At 38.9% G+C, this 21634-nt stretch overlaps 1 protein-coding gene across 1 annotated transcript in view; it reads right to left on the bottom strand.

Annotated features, from left to right (window-relative positions):
• CUBN (cubilin) overlaps positions 1 to 21634 on the bottom strand; it is a 143939-nt gene that overhangs the window by 40429 nt on the left and 81876 nt on the right. The window contains exons 34-50 of the mRNA XM_008629880.2: positions 20617 to 20730; positions 18902 to 19030; positions 18492 to 18624; positions 15321 to 15526; positions 14250 to 14431; positions 12469 to 12658; positions 11623 to 11820; positions 11143 to 11289; positions 10149 to 10339; positions 9680 to 9863; positions 8202 to 8376; positions 6980 to 7158; positions 4985 to 5194; positions 4531 to 4671; positions 2832 to 3013; positions 1147 to 1318; positions 2 to 205 (exon numbers count right to left, since the gene is read on the bottom strand). Coding sequence (XP_008628102.1) covers positions 2 to 205; positions 1147 to 1318; positions 2832 to 3013; positions 4531 to 4671; positions 4985 to 5194; positions 6980 to 7158; positions 8202 to 8376; positions 9680 to 9863; positions 10149 to 10339; positions 11143 to 11289; positions 11623 to 11820; positions 12469 to 12658; positions 14250 to 14431; positions 15321 to 15526; positions 18492 to 18624; positions 18902 to 19030; positions 20617 to 20730 — 2937 coding nt within the window. The remainder of the gene's footprint in view (position 1; positions 206 to 1146; positions 1319 to 2831; positions 3014 to 4530; positions 4672 to 4984; positions 5195 to 6979; positions 7159 to 8201; positions 8377 to 9679; positions 9864 to 10148; positions 10340 to 11142; positions 11290 to 11622; positions 11821 to 12468; positions 12659 to 14249; positions 14432 to 15320; positions 15527 to 18491; positions 18625 to 18901; positions 19031 to 20616; positions 20731 to 21634) is intronic.

The raw sequence follows: 21634 nt of genomic DNA, 5'->3' as shown, positions 1-21634 counted from the left end.
ATTCGTAGCTCTAGGTAGTCATACTGGCAGTTCTGGTGACGTTCCAAGTGGAAATCCTCAAAAGATATATAAATGGATGAATTATAGTGGGAGGGATTTTTGATGATCCATTCACAGTTCAGGTTACTTGTGTAATTTGTGATGCCATCATAACCAGGAGAAGAGAAATTCCCGCCTGCATATGCCATCAGGGTTCCTCCACAAACTGCAGAAACAAAATATAGTTTATTTAAAAGTAGTAATAATTCTTGCATGAGGAGATCTCATGCAAATAGTAATGATTCTTTCCCCTCTTTATTTAGGTATGCTCATATCAGAAAGCACATGTGCTGATTAGATCAAAACCTTTTCCATCTTCTTACTTTTTTATAATTTACTGCTGTGTGCAAGAGAATTCGAGTCCTCGAGTTTATTGGCAAGTCTTTAAAAACATGCATATAAACAAAGAATGATTATTTACAGTATAAATAAAATATTTCACCAGCGCTATCAATACAACAAGCATTATTTCATATTTTGATAAAATCTCACTACAGCTTCAGTTCACTATTGTCCAGCCCTACTCATTACCTAATTCTAGACTCAAGAGGAAATTTTCATGGAAGATACCCTCATGCCATAGTAGGATGCTTGGAGTGGGAGTTGGAAAATAAGTTCAAAAGACTAAAGCCTGCAGTAGTAAGGCTCTGCCAGCTGCCTCCTCTCTGGAGGCTAGGCTTGCAAAAGTAGGTTAGCTGCACTCTTTCACAAGCTACAATAAATTAATTACCCCTCTGAGTAATAAGGAAGCACTTGAATTATTCAATTTGTCTATAGCACTATGCTTTTTGGAACCTTTCATGGAATAATGACACTTCAGACCATCTCTTACTCAAGACTAAGTACAAAACAGTAAATCAGTAGGGAGAGCAGGGACTGTAATTCATACAGAGGCACATGAAGTCCACTGCTCCCAGAGGTTCTCCATTTTTTTCAAGTCTTTTCAGCTAATTAAAGATACATATCTATTCCCATTTGGAGATGTAAGAGAAAAAATGGTATCAGAGGTTTATTATCTGTTCAGGTAAATTTTTTTTAATATGTGCCAGTACTCTAGCTGTGAAATGACTCACCAAAGATCAATCACTTAAGTCAAACACACACTACCTGCATCTTCACTAGAGGTGTATGAGACACTGAAGCCTCTGGCTGCATGGGACATATCTGTCACCAAAATGACTTTCATTTTGTTTCCAGTGGATTTCACCTCAGTGCCTGGATTTACCTCTCCACACAGTTTGGCCAGCTGGGGAGAGTTTTGCCCAAGGCCATTGTAAACCTGTGGGGTCAAAATAAACTCCAGTTACACCAATATACAGTCTTATGAGCATCTCCTGTATCATTTAACAGTGTTTACCATCTTTAAAACAAAGTTCACTGATGTCGCTCACAGGGGGTTAGTTCTCAAATCTACTTAAAACCTTGCAACAAACTTTCATTGCCTCGAATGGATGAGGCCCTGCAGTAAACATCAAAAATAATTTGCTTATTTTGGTGAAATACACACATATTCTCTCTTTCTCTCTCTCTTTCCTTCTTAAAACAGAAATTGAAATTGTTTTATTGAGAAGCATACTGTGTTTTAGCTCAATATTAATATATTCAATCACTTAATAATGCCAGCTACTGATCATAATAATTTAATTTCAAATCATCCTCTTTTTATTCTTGGTAAAGCCAACATCAGCTTCATCAAAATCCTCTCCAACATATTGAATGCTGGTGGGCATTTCTGATTATTTCACTTTTTGATGATCCAGAGATATTTTGCTCTGTTTCTTTCATGCACCCTTTAGCCTAGAAATTAATTTCCTTCTTTTTACTCTGCAGTTCAAGCAAGGCAGAAATGATGCTTCCCATTGAGACTTGGAATATATTAGAGTGTTGAAGGCATAAAAGCTGGCAGGAAAAATCTTCCTTTAAGAGATCATTAACAGACAAAAAGCCAGCTCCCAAAGGTTTGTCTAAAGCATCTGTGAAGAAAAACACGGGAAACATCATCTACAAACCTCAAGGGATGGACAGCTATTTCAGCCCCCCATGCTTGTGCATGGATTGGCTTCTGATCATCCTACAGTTAATTTCCGTGTTTGCACTGCTTATCTGAACAAGTGGGAACCTAAATTCTACCTCACATTCCTGCAATTTCATAGAAGAATCATGTTTTTGAGGCATTTGTACATCTGACCAGGTCCAGGTCTGTGTGCCAGATTTGATTTTTTTTCACAAAATAATGAGAAATCAAAAATAAACATGATAAAATAACCAATATCTATATTTTTGGAGATGGAGAGTGATATAGAAGTAGAATTTATTGGGGTTTCCTTATCTTTAGTTCAGAGGAGTAATTTGTTGCAGCCCCTGGCTTTTTCTTTTCCTTCCTTTTTTTTTTTTAATTGACAGCAATAACAGCAGCAGTAGATACCTCCAAAATCAATAAAACCTGGAACTGACTGATGGTTTTTGTTTCCACAGAAAAGAGACATTGTAAGTTTTCCAAAACCCCAGATTTTTTTTCATAATTGATAAAAAGACAACTCCAATGATTCCTCTAAGTTTTCCACTCTGCCTGGGCCACAATTTCAAAAGTTCCATACTCCAAAACAAGCAGATGTTTTTAGATGCTCTACAGAGATAGCTTTCTCTCATTAATCTGCTTTTCCCAGATTAAATTATGATTTGTCTTAAAAGCATATATAGACCTGTAAGTGAATTTTCAGCTTTATTATGTCCATTAATTCTCCATAAAGGGATTAGGAAAAGCAGTTTCTGACTCTACATCCAATACTCACAGCCACATAATCTGATGAGCAGCTCCAGTGGTCTTCAGTGTTCATGTCATTAAAGGTTAGGGTCACACGCCGGCCTTCTTCCACTGTGATCCTCCATTCACACACTCGGTTATGTGGGTATAGGTTGGGATAGTTGGGTGAAGTAAATGTTCCAACAGGTGCAGTAAGATCCCCACCACATTCTGAAATGTCCAGATATTGGGACACTTCTCAGAGTAAAGCACTGCTTATAGAATTATAGCAAAAAAAATCAATGCTGCGAGAAAACGAGATCCTGAGAGGCTGATTTGATTGGCCTACCCTGTCCATATGTTTGTCTAAACAGCCAAGTTCCTGCCAGTCTTTATCACTCAGTCATAAAAGCAGTTGAGTATTAACTGACCATAGCCACTCCTTTTAGTCTAATTTAGTCTAATTTTAGTCTAATTTTAGTCTAATTGTTAATAATCACTTTTCTGAAGGGCTCGTCTCGGGCTTCAGAAGCCTGGGTGACCCAAAGGCTTTGATGTCATATGATGCAAGCCCCTCATTGTGGCAAGACTGAGACATTTCGGACTTTCAGACGACTGAGCAGAGCTACACAGAACAAGCAGAGTCTTAGAGTGAGTAATGATGGAGGATGTATTTTTCCTTTTCTGGATAACAGAGGTAGAGAAAAACTTTTAGGTATTTTAAGCAACACTTTTGAGTACAGTTATTTTGTGCTTTTCCTATCTTTTTTATGAATACCAAACTGTGCTGTGAGGAAAGAACAGTGAAGGTCTTGGATACAGAGAGTGCATTTTTTCTGAAACCTGTGACAGAATTTTAGCAGCTTACCCTCAGTTTCCTTTTAAAATAGAGCAATATAATTTAATGCAGTGTAGTGGAAGTCCCTTTCCTCATGCTCACAGATTCTGCAGAATAGTCTGATCAGTGCATTCACCTGCATTAAATTTTTGGTAATAGAGTTTCTCATCTAAGTTTGCATAAAAGGATCCTAGGAGTGGAATAACATTCTTTTGGAGATTGTTTCCCCCTCTGTTGTTTTATTGCAGAATCAAACATGAAGAAAGCATTCAGCTGAACTTTTAAATGAGCTGGAAGGAGTTAAGAAGGGTCAGCAGGAGATTGGAATAGGATGACTATTGCAAAGAATTACTAAAATAGTAGCCATATTTTGGTAGGACAAGCATTGCATGGACAATGAAGATGGTGAAAGAAGCGTGAAGCAGGAGTACGTCCATGTCCTCAGTCCTTATTAGAGCAGCTCTTTGAAGTAATTGTGCTCAGGAAAAGGGACAATGGGCACAAACCGAAGCACATGAAATTTCACCTGAACATATGAAAACACTTTTCCCTGTGAGGGTCATTGAATACCAGTATAAGTTGATCTTGCTTATAAAGAGGGATGTGGGAAGGGTATGTTAGGACATCCCTCGACTGACTGCTGAAGAAAAAAAGGTGTGGAAGAGTGTGCTTCCTTGTGCCACTGATGGCAACATCCATTATAGCAGGAGATTGCTTGCTTCAGCAAATTTCAGCTCAGCTAAGTTGTTGCCAGAGAGCTCTATTCATACATCCCCCCAAAGTTTAAATTTAAGAGCAAATACACACCACTCCAAGAACAAGTAATCTATAATATATGTTGTATTTGTGCAATTATGGTCTGTGGTATAAGTTGCTTCCTGAGAGTATATTTCAACCTTACAAATCCAACCTTCAGTACTGGAATCAAAGCGCAGTCTGAATCCTCGGGCATTGACTGATTCATCAGTGACAAACTTGACATAAGCAAAACTGTCAGAGGTGTCCACAGCATCAGGGAGAGTATTACCACAGTACCTGCCCAACAAATTTCCTGCAAAAATCACATAGAGAAAGAGAAATTTATATCAATATATTATTTATATTTATATTTATATTTATATTGAAGGGTCACTTTCCAATTTAATTGGACAGGCAGTAGTAAACTAGTAGAATCAAGTTATTGCTGGCAAACAGAAGGATTTTGTTTGCCTTACTTTGCATCAGCAAGCAAGGCAGACACAAGCAAATACTGTACATTGAAAAGGCTCACTTTGCACCCAAAGAGAAATGCTTTCAGGAACCTCTGGTGAGGTTTCATAGTAGTACTAAGGAGGGGAAGAGAAACACTGAAATAATTCTCAGACCAGAAGCGTTGTATTCTCGGATCTCCACAAAGTCATTTGTGCACTTGGAAGAGTTTTGAATATCTAGGCCTTCTAATCTGATGGTAAGATAGTGGCCCCTGGGACCCCGAAGAAACCATTCACACAGCAGGTTGTCTTGATAATGAAGGTCAGGATACCCCATGCTTTCGATGGTACCAGTTTGTCCTATCACTGTCCCACCACAGGGAGCTGCAAAAGGAAGAATATTGTTTGGTTGGCTGTAGAATCTCAGAGAGATGATCTTTCTCCTAAACAAGACTTAAAGGTAAGGCACAAATGACTTGTTCTCTAACTGTGGTAATAAAACAGGAATTGCCTTCCAATTAAATATCTTCCATGTTTTCAATCTAATTCAATCAATCCTGGTTGCTGGTTTGTTTCATTTTTTTCAGCACCCCCCCCCCCCAACCATTGCAAGCATCCCTTCCGCTCTTTCATATATCTTATCATTTGAATAAACTTACAGTTTTCAATCTAATCTCTGACTATGTCCATATTTACCAGAAAACCTTGCAAAGATGTATCAGATAAATTAAAAAGAAATGAAATTTGCTAAGCGTGAATCTAAATTTTTTATGACAGACAAAAGTTGACTTCTGGTTTGGGTCAACAGTTATAGTTCAGCCTCCTTCTTCCTTTAATCCCTTCCTGTTCACTCCTTGTGGTGTCTCAGTGAGTAATCACTGCACAGTGTATAAAACAGCTATTAATTTTTAATTGTCTCCTTCTGAACACTCATTTCTCTGCAGTACCTGCAAACATAAGTTTTAGTAGTAAGGCTTACAGCAAACATGTAATTCTTGGGGTGGTCATGTTCAGGGCCAGGAGTTGGACCTTGATTATCCTTGTGGTTCCTTTCCAAATCAGGATATTCTATGATTCTATGAAACAATATTCTCAGGTGGAATAAATTGGATTTTTTTTTTACAGTGGTTTCTGTGTCTGTCAGTTACAATCTTTCCATGGCAATAACAGTTGTGTTCATACTGTTACATCCTTGATTCGTTAGGGCTTTGTTTCAGGATGACTGGCATTCAGCTAAGATAGTGTAAATCTGTTGTGGCTAAATGTAAGTTACGGCTTCATATACTAACAAATATACGTATATACGAAGTTTCTTCAGTTTTTACATTCAGAAATATGATAGCACTCTATTTTGGCTTAAGTGTTTTAGATCTAACACAATCACCAAAGTTCTGTGTAAAACAATATAGTTCACTACTTTGCCTTTGAGAAATTAACAGTCCTTAGACTATCCTATATGAGTGATACTAACATAATGGCTGTTATTCTTTGAAGATTACTAACATTATCAAACCCCAAAAAGTAGCTTATTTCTGAATCTGATCAAGGACTATTTTTTTCTTGAATTTTAAAATATTTCTAGTGCTTTCTAACCCTGTTTTTTCAGCTTGAGAGCAAATAACTTTAAAGTATTTATTTTCCCAGATGACAAATAATGGTTCTCATTGCTCATTCCTTTTCCAGCCCATTATTATGCTGCCCCTCTTTGTCTAGCAGCTTTGTTATTATAGAGTGATTTACATTTACATAGAGAAGCTCCTAATTAGCTCTTCTACTGCCAGTTCTTTGCTGACCTTTGCATTCACCTTCAGAACCCTGCTCATGAAAGTTACCCTAAGTTTGCATTCTGAAAATCAAACCATGTTACACTACTTTATCCACACTGACCTTTTTTCTACTGCTACTTTGACGTTGACAGGAGGTTATCCAGTAGTTGTTTCTGCTGCTGCTGGTCTATGAGCACTTTCCTATTAATATTTCCCTAATTTTCACCTCTTGCTAGGTGCAGAACATGCTGATATTCTGATGCCTTAGCTCTAACACTAACTGAAAGCAGCACGTACCTGTCAGCCCATCTCACAGGTCTGATTTAAGCCCTATTAAAAAAGCCTAACACTTGAGACCAAAATCTTCTTTAAAATCATAGAAAATGATAAGTGCAAGCATTACCAATGGAGTATTTAGCATTGAATCCCATGTGTGTGGCACTGCTGTCAGACCTGAACCTCAGGTACATGACAGCTCCTGAGGATCTCTGTGAGCCTGGCATCAAACCTCCACACAGCTTGGCAATGAGGGGGGCACTGGAGTCGGCACCGCTGCGCAGCTCTAGGTAACTGGAAGTGCAGCTGGAAGAGGAGAGAATTTTCTTTTCAATGTATGGCAGTATTGGTTCAAAATCATTCCAGTACGTGCATAAAGCCATGAAGCTGTAGTGAATTAGATTGGTTTCCATGCAGTGTGACCAGGACAGAATCAACAAGATCATAATCCATTGCAGTTATGTAACAATTGAATCAAAAGAAGTGCTAGAAACATTGAGAGAGATTAATCTAAAACTCAGTCTATGATCAGATCAGATATGACAGGAGCAACTTCTGGATAGGCATACGAACAGCACTGGCAAAAGTAGCTGGGACCATCTTTAATACATTTTTTTGGCAGGATTCAGATTCAGCAGATATTCCCTACTAAGTCTCACTGATGAGTGTTGAAATAAGGGACAACAAGAGGACAGATTAAGGGAATAGAAATTCAGTTCTGGGGTCTAATTAGGTGGGCATACAAAGACCCAAAATATCTTAACTATAAGCTTTGTCTTCAGAATGGTGCCAGTGTCCTTGAAGCCAGAAAGGACACCTTTGGGATTGTCCATCCTTCACTATTTTTTCTGGATGTGGTTTCACAGGCTCACCTTTGCCTTACAGTGAACTTCATCCAATCAATGAAGTTACATCAGCTGGAAAATAGCCTTGTTTTACGCTTCAGGCAGGGAGTGCAAAATGTGTACACCCACAGCAAACCAGCACCGGGCAATGGAGGAAGGAGGCAAAGTGTCATGGTGGCAATCTATTGGCTTTAAAACACCCGAGAGTCCAAATGACTGAAAACCTGAATATGAAAGGACTATAGGGCACAGATTTTACAGAAAGCACTTTTCTACCATGGATGTTCCACTTTTTCTGTCATACTGATTTCTGTTATGCATTGCAAAGTGCTAGGAATGTAAACCAGTGACCTGATAGCTTCAGTGATCTCTCAAAAATTTCTTAACCCCATTTAATTTTAATTATGGAAGTGTTTATTCTCTGGGAAGAATTAGAGAAAGTAACAGGTAAAGAAAAATCAGAATGGAGTCTCTGAAGAAACATAGGCAAAATTGGATGTATACTTTGGTGAAGGTTCAATGTAAAACTGATCTTCAAATTGCAGCTCTACTGCATGTCCATTGGGAGCAGTTATGGTCCAGACACAGTCAGCATGCGGAGGGTAATTGCTCGGGTAGTTGGGGGAAGATGTATATCCACTGGGGTTGAAATCATTGATATAAATGTTCCCTCCACAGGCTGGGAAAGAAAAGATCACCAATAAAAAACAATATGAAAAGGAAATGGGTGGGGCATCAAAAATATGACTTATCACTATATTCCAACACAGTTTCCTTTTGATGTCATACAGTTACATAAATAAAACCATGTATGTTATTGCTTACTGTGGGAAAACATTTTAATGCAGTAGAATCCTATATTCCTGTGCTCCTGCTTACCTAGCCCTCTTCATTTCCAAGTGTTCAGGGCCCTGAATTAAACTGTATTATTTCTTCCTTGGATTGCTTCTAAAACAAGCACAAAACTTATTTCTTGCCTTGTTCCTATCCCAATTCCGAAGAGCTAGGAAGTCCACAAGTCAAACCCATCAATATTTCTGTGAATCGTTCCCAACATCTACTTTCCAAGAACTGAAATGTCTGTTTGAGATAATAATGAATGTGTGAGGAATGCCAGTCAGAGGAAACATGAGGATTTGTTCAGGTCCTTTACCTGACAAAAATATCTTTATTTTGACCAGAACCTTTCTGTCCCAAACCCCCTCTATATTCTAGCAGTACTGGTTTAACACAATTCCATAAATTGAAGTAGTAGAAATGCTATTGTACGGCTTCACCTATTCCCCTCATGAATCCTCTAATGTAATGCTAATTCTTTGGGGCAGCAAGGAAAATAGGCAGAAATCAAGCACTTAAAGATTTGAGCTGATTGACAGGTTGCCTTAGTTGTTTAGATACACTGTTTAACAGGTGTCTGGGTGTGCCAAGTGGTGTGTGTTACGAGGACAGTGGGATAACTGCAAATGGCAAGTTCGTGATTTACTCCTGGGACCTGGGTCTCCATTTTGTTCATTCTTTCAAAAAAAGTTAGCTTTGGCAATCAACGTTATTTTCTCAGCTGGGAGGAAAACCTGTGAGAAATCTTGCCACCTTTCTAGACACACTACCCTGAAAAATTCCTAACTTCATTTAGCACTTGCGCTGGGTAGTAAATGTTCAAAATAATGTTCTTGTTTCCAAGAGTTTTTTCCTTTCCTGTATGAATTTTTGACATCTCTTCCTAACTGTAGATGCTACCTCCCTACTAAAGGGTCTCCCCCTTTTCTTTTGTTCTAAATCCATCTTTAATATCTTCAGGTTCTGTGACCTGACACTCTTTAAAAAGGAAAAATCTGAATGTCAGATCAGAAGTCATGCACTGTACGACATTTTTGCAGACATCTGATTTTACCAGAATTGGACCTTAGAACAAAAATATCCTTTAAGAGGACAAACTCCAAGTTACATGTGTATAAGTGGCAGAATTTGTTACCTAGACTTACCTAGACTCTTAGCCTCATATTTCAGTTTGAATCCTTGACCCTCGTTCCTGCTGTCAGAAGTGAAGTGAACAAACAGCTGATTGTCTGTGGTGTACATGGTAGAGATAGGGCTGGTTCCACAAAACCGTCCATTCCCTCTTCCAGACACTAAAGGTGGGGCAAAATTATCTAACCCATTCTTCAGCTAAAACAGAAATTGCTAATGTTACTCAAGCAAACAGCCCTGGAATGTAAATTTTGAGCACACATCATCTTAATGCTTCCAGCCACAGGGGAAATTATTAAACTAGTGATTAATTAATGCACATTAATAAAAAAGAGAGTGAGATAGAAAGAAATACCATCTTTGGTATTTCTCTTTGGTGTTTGCACCCCGTGACATCCTGAGCTGCTTTACTGACCCTGAAATCTGTAAGGTTCAGAAGCTTTAACAGCTTTGAGGATTTGGTGACCCAGCCAATAACCTCACCTCTACGTAATCTCCAAGGATGCAGGAAGTATCCTCACTCTTAACCTGGAAAGGCTGTTCAAAATGAACAGCAATGATAAATCCAGTAGTTACCACTACATGCCAGGAACAATTCAGATTAGGAGAATAGTTTTGAGGGTAGTTGGGGGATGTTATCACACCCCTGCTTGTGTGCAAATAGCCTCCACAACCTGAAAAAAAAAGGTGAAAGTTGAAGCAAAGAGAAATACAAACATCAAATATTCACCCATTCATTTTGAGAAAAACCCTGTTCCTGAAAGATGTGATGGGTAAAAATAAGTGTTGAAATGAGTGTATGAAGAGCTGAGGGGCATATAGCAATGCACATGATGAATGATCTCCCAAAACACAAGCTTATGGATTACAAGATGACACCCACAGAAATTCCTGACAGTGAGACTGTTGTCAGGCTTAGCAGATGAATAAGCAGGTAGCAATGTCAAGGAGGTCCCATGGCAGGAGCTTATCATTACCCTGTCTGAGGACATTGCTTCTAGCCATGGACCAAAACACTGCCATCTACCCCAGCTGCCAGTCAGAAAAATTTCCCCTGATTGTCACGGTTGCCCTAACACCTTCTTGGTGCCTCAGCCCATTCAGGGATCTCTTATCATTCCTGTTTATACAGCTTTCTGCATTTGTCTCTTCCTGCTTTGAGTCATTTATTTCCCTCTCTTACTTGAGCATTCTTTCACCCTTCAGCTGAGCTGTTATAAACTCAGGCACATGCTTTTCTTCCTTCTGAGAAGTGACTGGTCTGGTTGAATCACTCTTTGTGCATCATATTACTGGGAAAATAGCAAATTTTACCTATGTAGAGTCAGACATTTATCAACACATATTCATGAGAGGTGAATAATTAGATGTGTGATTAATTAGATTGTAGACCGCTGTTAACAATACCAGAGTCTTTTACCCCATTGTTAGCAGCAAGGCAGACATTTATCTGGGGGAGAAGAGAAACAAGTCTTACTTTTGTGATAAGAGGCATTAAAACCAGCTCCAGTGACACTTGCATCCGACATGAAGTGGATGAACATTGAATCTCCAGTTGATCTTATTGGCCCAGGAGGTTCTCGTCCACACAGAGTAGCCAGTACTGGGGAAAGACTATTGTCTCCTGAGATAAAAAGAACATGTTAGTGTTAAAACTAAATCAGTCCACAATCTGCCTGTTTGTTGCTGTGGCTCACACTTACAGGAAGGTGCTTTTCAAGACCTTTAAGCCCTTACAGATTTAGAAATATTTTTATAGATCACCAAAGATTTTGCCAGACTTTGCTAATTTTATGTTAACTAGCAGAATGTCTCAGAATAGAGGAAGAGTACTGCTTCAGGGCATGTTCTCATTGCTATCTAGATTGCTTAAGCTCAGTGGAGATGAGAATTTGAGGTATTTGGACCTTGGGTCTCTACTGCATCCTGTCAGCACAGGGCAAGATTGACTTCTCACCATCTTTGATAATAAGTTTGTCATAGTTGCATGAGTTGTGAGATTCTATGTCTAGTCCCAGGATATTGAATTCCACAGTGGATCCAGGAGCTCTGAGAAGCCACATACAGTCCTCAAGATTTCTGTAATTCATTGGCCAGCCCGGTGAGAAGAGGAATGAAGGTGTTTCTTCAGTTGTTACAGCCCCTCCACATGCACCTGTCATGGACAAGAAGACCAAAATAGAAAGCATCCTCTTTTAAACAGAACACTCCCCTCATGTAATATAAGATGACAGTCCTACAATTACACACAATGAGGGCACAGTGATGATGTATATAGTTACAGTAATGCAGGAATTCTTCAACTTCAGGTCGGATTGGAAGTATAAAACTTGAAAGTCCTCATTTGTGAGGATGTTCCTGTGCTGCTTGTTGCAGCAATGATGTGACCTATTTTACCGTGAGGAATATCTAGCAAAGGACCTAAGAGCATCTACCACAGTTTAACATAAGTTGTTGTGCTGTTTCATATCACAATGGCCAATGATTTAGAATGGTTTTTCAAGAGGGATAATTTTCCATGAAGGCATATCAGTGTTTAGATTTAATGAAATACCTGTGTAAAGAAAAATTATCCTCTAGCAACATACTTATTTTTAGAACACTGTAAATTAGCATATCTGAGAGTCCCTAGAAATTGTTTTAAAGAGCTAGTAAAATGCTTCATTAAAGTGTCACTGAAAGCTTTCTCTCATTAATAGCTAGAGCTTTCTCTAGCGGGGAAGTTGGTTTGGAGTTCTTTAAGTAAAGTTGAGTGTATCACTGGCTGTATCACTTGTAAATGTGCAACCCACTGAAAACCCACCTCTAGCAATGGGCTGTGTAACAGCAGAAGCATCCACTGCATACCACTCCAAAAGAAAGCCTTTTCCAGTCACAGACGAATCTGACTGGAACTGGATTGTCATCGAACTGCCAGAGGATGCAAAAGAAGCAAGGTCTGCGCCACAATATGTTTCAATAAGACGAGAATGAACAGTGGGCCCATCATACACCTGCAGAGAGAATAGTGCTGTTCCTCACAGAGCCAGATTTTCATCTGCCCCATACGCAGCAAATTTCCAAGGAGAAAATTACCCTCTTTAAATGAGTGAGGGATCTTTCAGCAAACCTAAGTTAGCAAGAAACCTTTCTTATAAAAAAGGAACAAATTATATTCTGTTAAATGTGAAACTTTCACAGAACAAGGATTTGAATGGAAGCCATCAAATTCAGCTCATTCCCTATCACAGGGCTGCTCTTTGGGGACATAGAATGGCATCCCACATTAAAAAAAGTCCACAGGTACAATTCTGATCCTTGACGGGAAAAAAAAACCCCATGACATGTAGTGAAAAGAAAAGGAATTACTTTTCTTTTTTTCCTTTCTCTTTTTTTCCCCCACTGAGGAACATATATATTTTGAGTTCTATCAGATACTTATGCAGAAATATTTTTTTCATTGTATGTATTTATAAGCCAAAATTTTGGGTGGTTACAAGATGTTTCTCCTTTGTCACCTTTCAAGACTATTTTGTCCTTTTCATCTGCCACCCAGTAAAAATGTCCAGTAGAGAAAGCTAGGAAATATTAAATAAACATTAACATTACATTAATGATCTGATCCTTGAGTCAGGTTAAAGGTCAGGCTGATTTACACTCACTAAATGTCTAGCTGGTTTAAGAAACTTATTTTGCTTTGAAAGGGACAAAGAAAGGCAGGCTGAGTTAGGAGAAAAAAATGTTGGTAATGTATGACATGAGATGAAAGACAAAGTTTTATTTCCCTTTTGAACTAATATTACATTTGAATATCATTAAATGAATAATGAACTGAAAATATAGAACTAGTATGAACTTTCTCAAATATTAAAAAAGGATAATTGATTAACTGCTTAAAAAAACCCAAAAGAAAGCAAGAAGAGATTTACCTTATTTAAGTGGTTATGTTAGCTAAGTTCAGAAAAAAATTGTGTCCTCTATCGTTCCATTTTACTTAGCACCGTGAATGCTGTATTGAAGAAGCCCCTGCTTATTGCAGGGCGTTGGATTAGGTGACCTGTAAAAGGCCCCTTCCAACTCCAAACTATTCCATTATTCTATATTTAACCTGGCTAGACTGTAATACAGGGGAGTACAGAAAAACAATCAAACTGGAAGAAAGAGGCACCTTTCTACTGCCACCAGCAAAATTACTGATGCCCAGAACAAAGAAGATGCAAGTAAATGATACCTTGTAGGATTTAAAAATAACTTTATTTTTAGAAGCACTGAGATGATATTATCACTGTTGTCCTTAACTGAACCAGCACAGAGCAAATTTCAGTCTGGTATCTGACCTGAAATTCTTGAATATTAATATTCAGGATTGTACCATTGCAGACTTATTTTTAGTAAATTTCAAACTTACAGACTGGAAATACCTGTTAGGGATCCAAAGAGTATGTAACTCTTCCTAAAATTTATAATTATTGAAAAGATAGCATAGCAAAACCAATAAGCCACACCAAATACTCATAAATGCTTCCCATTCCTCCTGTAGGTTTCTCTATCCATCCATTTTACTAAAGTTGATTGAAATAAAATAACTTCTCAGAATGAAATCACCTTTAGATTGTCATACTGGCACCTGTGATGATTTTCAATATCCATCTGCAGGATACGGACATGGATAACTTGTGAAGCATTAACACTTATCCGCCACTGGTAGTTGGAATTGTGAGGGTAACTTCTGGGCCACTGTGGTGAAGCTATTTGTCCTCTGTCTCCCACAATGTCATTTCCATACACTGAAAAACAAGAAAGAGACAACTAATGCCTCTAATTCACAAAGAGTAAAAGAAACACTGGGGCCCATCTGACTTAGTTTACTTTGGACTAGACAGTGCTGTAAGGCTGTAAGACATGTCTCAGAGAGTCCTAAGATGCACATCTAATGATTTTCTTGTTTTGAGGGCTGCAGTGTTCCCTTTTCTGAAGGAAATTACCCATTTGAGCCCCATGGGTATATGTGTAGGAGAGGTGGGAAGACAACACATATCAACTCCTCCCTGACTCTGACTACTTTGTGTTCATTTCTACCCAGAAGCATTAAAGAATTTTTTTTTTTTTTTAAATGCCTTTGCATGTTCTGGTAAAAAATGCTTCTGAATTCATTGAGGTCTGAACTATTGATAATTCTGTTTGAAAATGAGTAGTTAAAATCTCAAAATAAGGAAAATTATTAGAAGTTTAGCTTGCATAATCAGAATGGCTGTGGACATTTAGCTTCTGAAGTCTGTTTGTGCAGCAGAATTTCCCTTTTTCTAATTCTGCTCCCTGGTTGATGGCATCTAGATCCAAACCAGAAGATGGACACCGTCATACTCAAAAACCAAAATGGAAAGCTGTGAAAGAAATACGTTTTTCTTAATTTGTCAATTGCCTAATAAATACGATACATTTACAAAATTATTCAGTATACCTACATGCACATGAATTCTGTTCTGGCATGTTTTAGAGCACCCCTTTACATTTCTACAGATATTTTACAAAATAATTTTTAAGCGAATTTACAGCTTTTTTGACATCAGCAAATATTTTCTAATAGACTTTACAGGGCCAAACAATCACATTTTAGAATCATTTCGGAAGTACTATGGAAGAAAGATAGTTTTCAATCAAATTACATTTACTTACAGTGAGAGAAGGTGGCCCTGAAGCCAACATCCATGCCTGAACTGTCCGAGACAAATTTGACCCACAGGATATGTCCAATAGTTGATGTATAATTTAAAGGCAAGGAGTTCCCACAGAATCGTCCTGCCAGCGTGCCTGTATCATTCCCTTCACGAATCTCCAGGTAATCTTTGGTGCAGCCACTACTATTCTCCACCTGAAATGCTCTGTTTCAATAGCAGTAGAAGAGCATTAGCATGCATATGACTGGCACATACTTCAGAGTGTGGCCTGCCAGGCCATGAATCCCACTGTAACTGGTATGCTGTAAGAGTTAAGAAAAAGGCAGCAACAAAACCCTCATCACCTGCCAAGGCCACTAATACAGGGGTCCCTCTTTCCAACCCCTTATTTTATAACAGAACTTCAGTGTGCAGAGTTACTCATTTTAAAGAGTTCTCAAATCCTTGTAAAATTTCTTGGTTCTCCAAGAACAACCATGAAACACAGCCCTGAGATACAATCCAGATTTTTAATGTAAATCCAGTGAGTGTTGGGTGCAGAGAATATTTTATCCCCTTCATATGTGTATTATTTCAGCACACTCCATGGTGAGAAAACATTTGCTGATTCAGTTGTAGTTAACACCTCTCAGCTCAGATATCCCTTAGCAGTTTCTCCAGAATTATAAAATATTACAGTTTCTCTGGCCTCTCTGAGTGTCACACATCTGGGTGTGCAAAATAGTAACAAGGATTATTATCTATTCTTCTAAACTACCTTTTACTTTAGAAAAGGAATGAGATATAGTGATCAAATGATAAATTTTTAATTATTGCACCAAGCTGAATGCTAAATATGTTCTAAAAATCATGATTTGTATTTCCAAGTGAAATGCTTTAATGCAAACCAAGATGGTTTTTAGAAGCAGACTATGAATATATAGCAAAGATTCCAGAGAGTGCCTCTAATAACCAGTGCCTTAAATATTTGTGCTTTCTGATTTTCTGGTAACAACTTCTCCCTTTCAGGTTTGAATTTAGCCATATGTGTTCAGCATACCATGCTGTGAAATGGTCCCAACCACTCATCTGGATATATTTCAGAACAATTTAAAGCTAACCCTCACATTACAAGACAGACATTTCAGTTCAGACTGAGCTGAAGAAAATGAATTACTTGCAGCAACAAAATTTTATAACGCCCTAATATGAAATTAAATAAAACAAATAATGCTTTCTAATGCAATTACTCCATGCTTTCCAGTATTTTCAGCTTGCCTTTCAGCTATGCGTAACTGAAGAAAAAGAATTAACATCTACTCAGTGTCGCTTTATGTAAGTGAATTGTATGTTCCGCAGAAAGTTTCTGTGGAAAACTAGAATTTTGGTTTGCTTCTGAAAAGTTATTGTTTATTTTGTAGCATTTGGAAAAATGTTTTCAGGCTTTTGGAAAACCTTTTGGAAAATGTTTTTAGGCTGTAGTACTTTTTCTCTGCTTCAGTGAGTAGAGGAGGAATACAATGTCCTTTTCATTGCATTAGTGAATCAGTACATGCCTAACAAGTTGTGCTTTATGCAGTCAGTGTGTTACCAGAAAAATTTTCCTTTTGTTCTGATTAACTGCAAATGCAGGTTTCAGAGTTAGTTTTCTTTTCGTGCTCATTCTTGGTAAGCTTTGCTAAAGGTCAGTGCTCTCTTTCTTGGCAGCAGCCACTGTTTGATGCCCGGAAATGGAGAGGCTCAGAAATCTACCTCATGGGTAAAGAATGACCTAAAAGCCCTAGTAAAGGACTCCACATTATTCTCCACATGACTTTCCTGTCAGAAGTGTTCAAAGGAAAGTTAGTTTGCTGAAGGGAAAACAAAATTCAATCACATATTCTCCTGATTCCTGTTGTAGATCCTCTGCTTTAACTGTTGGAGAAATTTTGAGGAGTTTAATATCAATTTTAGAATCCCAGAATAGAATCATATAATGTTTTGAATTGGAAGGGACCTTAAAGTTCAAGTAGGTCCAAACCCCTTGCTATGGACAGGGACACCTTCCACTAGACCAGATTTCCCAGAGCTCCATCCAGTCTGGCCATGAACACTGCCAGGTTTGGGGCATCCACAACTTCTCTGGGCAACCTGTTCCAGTGCCCCATTCTTTACTGTTACAGTAAAGAATTTCTTTCTAACATCTAATCTAAACCTGTCCTTTTTCAGTTTGAAGCTATTGCCCCTTGTCCTGTCACTACAGTTGCTCCTGAAGGGTCCCTCTCCATCTTTCCTGTATGCTCCCTTCAGATACTGGAAGGTTGCCATGAGGTCTCCACACAGCCTTCTCTTCTCTAGCCTGAACAGCCCAAACCTTCTCTGCCTGTCTGCAGTAGAGAGGTGCTCCAGTCCCCTTTTCAACTTTGTGGCTTCCATGTCTTTCTTACACTGTGGGAAACACAACCATATGCATATTCCATGCGGGGTCTTATGAGAGCGTAGTAGAGGGGCAGAATCCCCCCTCGACCTGCCACACTCCTTTGGATGCAGCCCAGGATTCCTTTGGCTTTCTGGGCTGTGAATGCACACTTCTGGCTGTTGTTGAGCTTTTTTCATCAACCATCACCTCCAAGTCTTTCTCTATAGGGCTGCTCTAAATCCCTTCTCTGCCTGGCCTGTGGATGTATCTGGGATTGCCCCTACCCAGGTATAGGATCCGGCACTTGACTTTGTTGAATTTCATGAGGTTTGCATCAGCCCACCTCTCAATTGTGTCAAGATCCCTCCGGAGGTATAACTCTACAATGTGTGGAATATCTAGGTCCTTTATATTAATCAGCTATATAATAAACACTAAAATGAATCTTTACATTGTAAATGTAAGGAAATTCCTTTGTAAAGAAAAGGCAGAGTGATGTTAAATTTCCTCTTCTTGTTTATGAGAGAGATCTGGCTTCTTCAGCATCCCATGCTGCTCAAATAATAAATCACCTATTTATATAATGCCATATATGCCTTAATATATGCGATGACTAAGACAGGGAAACACTGATTGCAAGCTGCCACTAACCCCTGCTGTGTTCTCTTTCCAAGTTACTCTAAAAATATGTTTCAGCTTTATCATTCGGTAATTACATTTCCTAATAAACACAGAACATCCTTCCTTCAGGTCTGTTAAAGGCTGAATAATAACCCCTGGCAATGCATTTACATGAAGGACAGCTGGAGTCGGTTGCCAGGGGAGCTGATGATTGTCCAGACACACTCGCTGTTGAGAGGATATGGCTCGGGATAGCCAGGGCTGTTGAAAGCTCCTCTGTCCATGTGGAAAGTACCCCCGCAGGCTGCAACAAGAAAGAGACAGTAGAGGCTTGGAAAGGGTGGCATAAAAAACCAAAATAAAGCTTGACAGAGCCAGAGCATTTGCTAATCAAGAAAGCGTTTCTCCTTGTCTCTTTGTTCTTTGCTTGTTGATATATGTGCTGAGACCTTGGCCAAAAAGAGGAAGGGCAACAGGGAAAGTTAAAAAATTGAATGGCAGAGAGAAAAAGAGGTAAAGGATTTGTTCTTTTTGTTAAAAGTCAGAGGGATAAGGAAGTAGCATCTGTTGTATGGACTTACATGATGACGATGCAGCATAGGTGGCATGGAAGCCCCTGGCAGTAATGTTGTGGTTGGAGATGAAGTTCACCACCAAGGCATTACCAAAAGAAGTGATAGGATATGGCATAGTAGTGCCACAGTAACGGCCTGAAAGAGAGCAAGCCAGAGAGGGAAAAAAAAAGTGTTCAGCATGTAATTACAACTGCTAATTTAACATTTGGAGTTAATGCCTGACAACAAGCAGGAGTAGCATTTGTTGTTTACAATTGCAGTTGTCAATTCAATCTACATAAAAATGAAATAGTCCACTTAATTTGCACAAAACTCAACTCTTGTGGCAATTTTTTTTTAAGAGAAAAAGGACCTCCTGCTCTCCAGACACCCTCATCACTGGTTATTCTGTCATTGAGTTCCCTCAACGAAAATGAAAAAAAAAAGAGAAATTACTGCCTAATTGGAAATAAACCCCCCCAAAATCTATCAAATATATCTGACAGCAGTTTCCATTTCACTCAATTGGTTTCTGATGAAAAAAACCAAGTGAAGAATAACAGACCAGTTCTCCTGCAATGGATTGTAATACAGGGATTAGAAATAGGAATCACAATCTAGCAAAAAGGCATCTGACAGTAATAAGAAAGATAGCAGCTAGTGTCATAGAATCATGGAATACTTTGGGTTGGAAGGAGCCTTTAAAGGTCATCTAGTCCAACCCCCCTGCAATGAGCAGGGAGATCTTTAACTAGATCTGGTTGCTCAGAACCTCATCCAGCCTGACCTTGAATGTTTCCAGGACGTCTACCAATTCTGTGGACAACTTGTTGCAGTGATTCACCACCCTCATTGTAAAAATTTTTTTCCTTATATCTAGTTTAAATCTACCTTCTTTTAGCTTAAAACCATGACAATCTCGATAGGTCCTTCTAAAATATTTTCCCCATCTTTTTTACATGGCCCCTTTAAGTACTGAAAAGTCCTTTAGTCAAGTGAAAGCCAAGGATAGGAGACCAAAAAATGAATTCTGCTCTTAGCTACAAACCATTTAAATTGACTGCAGCCCCACTCTCCACAAAGAAGCACGTACAAAAGTAGAGTAAGAGAGAACGTAATAAGACACAGATATTCTGAATTTTCCAGAAAGGAATTAGAGGCAACCCTGGGGATATGAGGAGAGTTGGGACCACCCTGTGTTCAGGGCTCTGAATTTTGCTGCTTCCGGCTGCTCCTGGCACTTGAAGAAGATGGTTCTGTCCAGAGATGTCAGAAGAAAGCTATAAAAACTCAGGAAAGAGCAGAAAATTTTCTGCTTTCCATAGCTTGAGGATAAACCATTCTCTGCTCCCAGAAATCTGCAGCTTCCTTACCAGTGTTTAGCACGGACTGCAGTTATTTTCTGTGCTTGTGAGTTATATGTTTTTGTATAGTTAACTGGGAATTCAGTTTAAATTGAATTGCTTGGTTCCCAATATTGTTCAGCTGAGGAGGAAGGAAAAGGCAGCTGGAGTGAACACCAAACTGCAGGTTACTAGGAGCATAGTCAGAGCCTGGGAGGACTCTGCCATTCACACTGAAGACTCATTCTCCATTCTCAGTTTCCTCTGGCAGAGAGGCCGAGGAGATTCTGTTTTCAAAGAAAATCCATTTAGCAGGAGGCCGTGCACAGAAAACCTTCTCCTGCTTACCTTGGGTGTAGTTTTATATATATTGAAATGCACAAGGGAAAGGTACAATACCTTGAAGAGGAGCCTCATAGTTATTCCCATCCAAAATCTCCACAAAATCCGTTGCACAGTTTTGTCCATCATTTTCAACATCGAAGTCAGTGAACGAAAGTGTGACGTGGTTGACTGGCAACGGCAAAGAGTAAAAATTGAGAAAGAAGTTTGTAATTTCACAGAGAAATAATTACATGTAAACAAATGTTCTTTTTTTTCCCTGAAGTCAATCAGTCCCCATAAAGCATAACATCCAAAGAAGTTTTTTTCATTATATGTTGAATGAATTTGATGGAAGTGCATTAACCTCTCCTGCAAAGGTCCTGGTAAATGTCTTCACCTTTCAGTACTTTCTAGTACAATTAACATTGGAAGGACAGGATTTAACACATACACATGGATTTAAGTTTCCTTGTATCTGGACAACTTACTATATACTGAAAACATTAGCAAATACAACATGGAAAATCTACAGACATTCAGAAACAAAAGTTATTTCTACACACCCATGACCTGCTGTCCCTTTGCGATCTATACCATAGATCTGGACAAATATGAACTGCTGCTGCCCTGCTCCAGGCTTAGAAAGAGCCACTTCTTTCATCATATTGCAACATTCCATATTCATCAATTGGGCTGGTCAAAGGATCATTAACTACCCTCAGCTATACTTGTACAGAATTGGATTTTCCACACTCTTGGACTGCAGGCTATATCATGAAAAAGAGGATTTCTGGTTCAGCGTATTTTTGACTTTCCTACTACTCTTGCTTCTCTGATACAAACAAAAGTGAAGTCACAGCTGGCAGAAGAGAAGCTGTCCTTGACACCAGTCTGGGACAGTAGTTACTACTGGCCTTAGGGCTCCCATGCAGTTTGAGCGGGTCAGAAAGAGTCTCATGATTTAGATGACAATTAAGTTTTCTCCCACACTGACCAAGCTGAATTTGACACAAATATTTTGCTTCTCACTGGGCCCCACTTAATTGGCTCGCATAAGCTGAAATGACAGACGTGGAGCCGGCGCTGCGTTCAG

Source organism: Corvus brachyrhynchos, unplaced genomic scaffold, assembly GCF_000691975.1.
Source record: "Corvus brachyrhynchos isolate BGI_N302 unplaced genomic scaffold, ASM69197v1 scaffold142, whole genome shotgun sequence".
NCBI classification, from domain to species: domain Eukaryota; kingdom Metazoa; phylum Chordata; class Aves; order Passeriformes; family Corvidae; genus Corvus; species Corvus brachyrhynchos.
The sequence above is the reverse complement of the archived record's forward strand: the minus strand, read 5'-3'. Positions and strand labels throughout refer to the sequence as shown.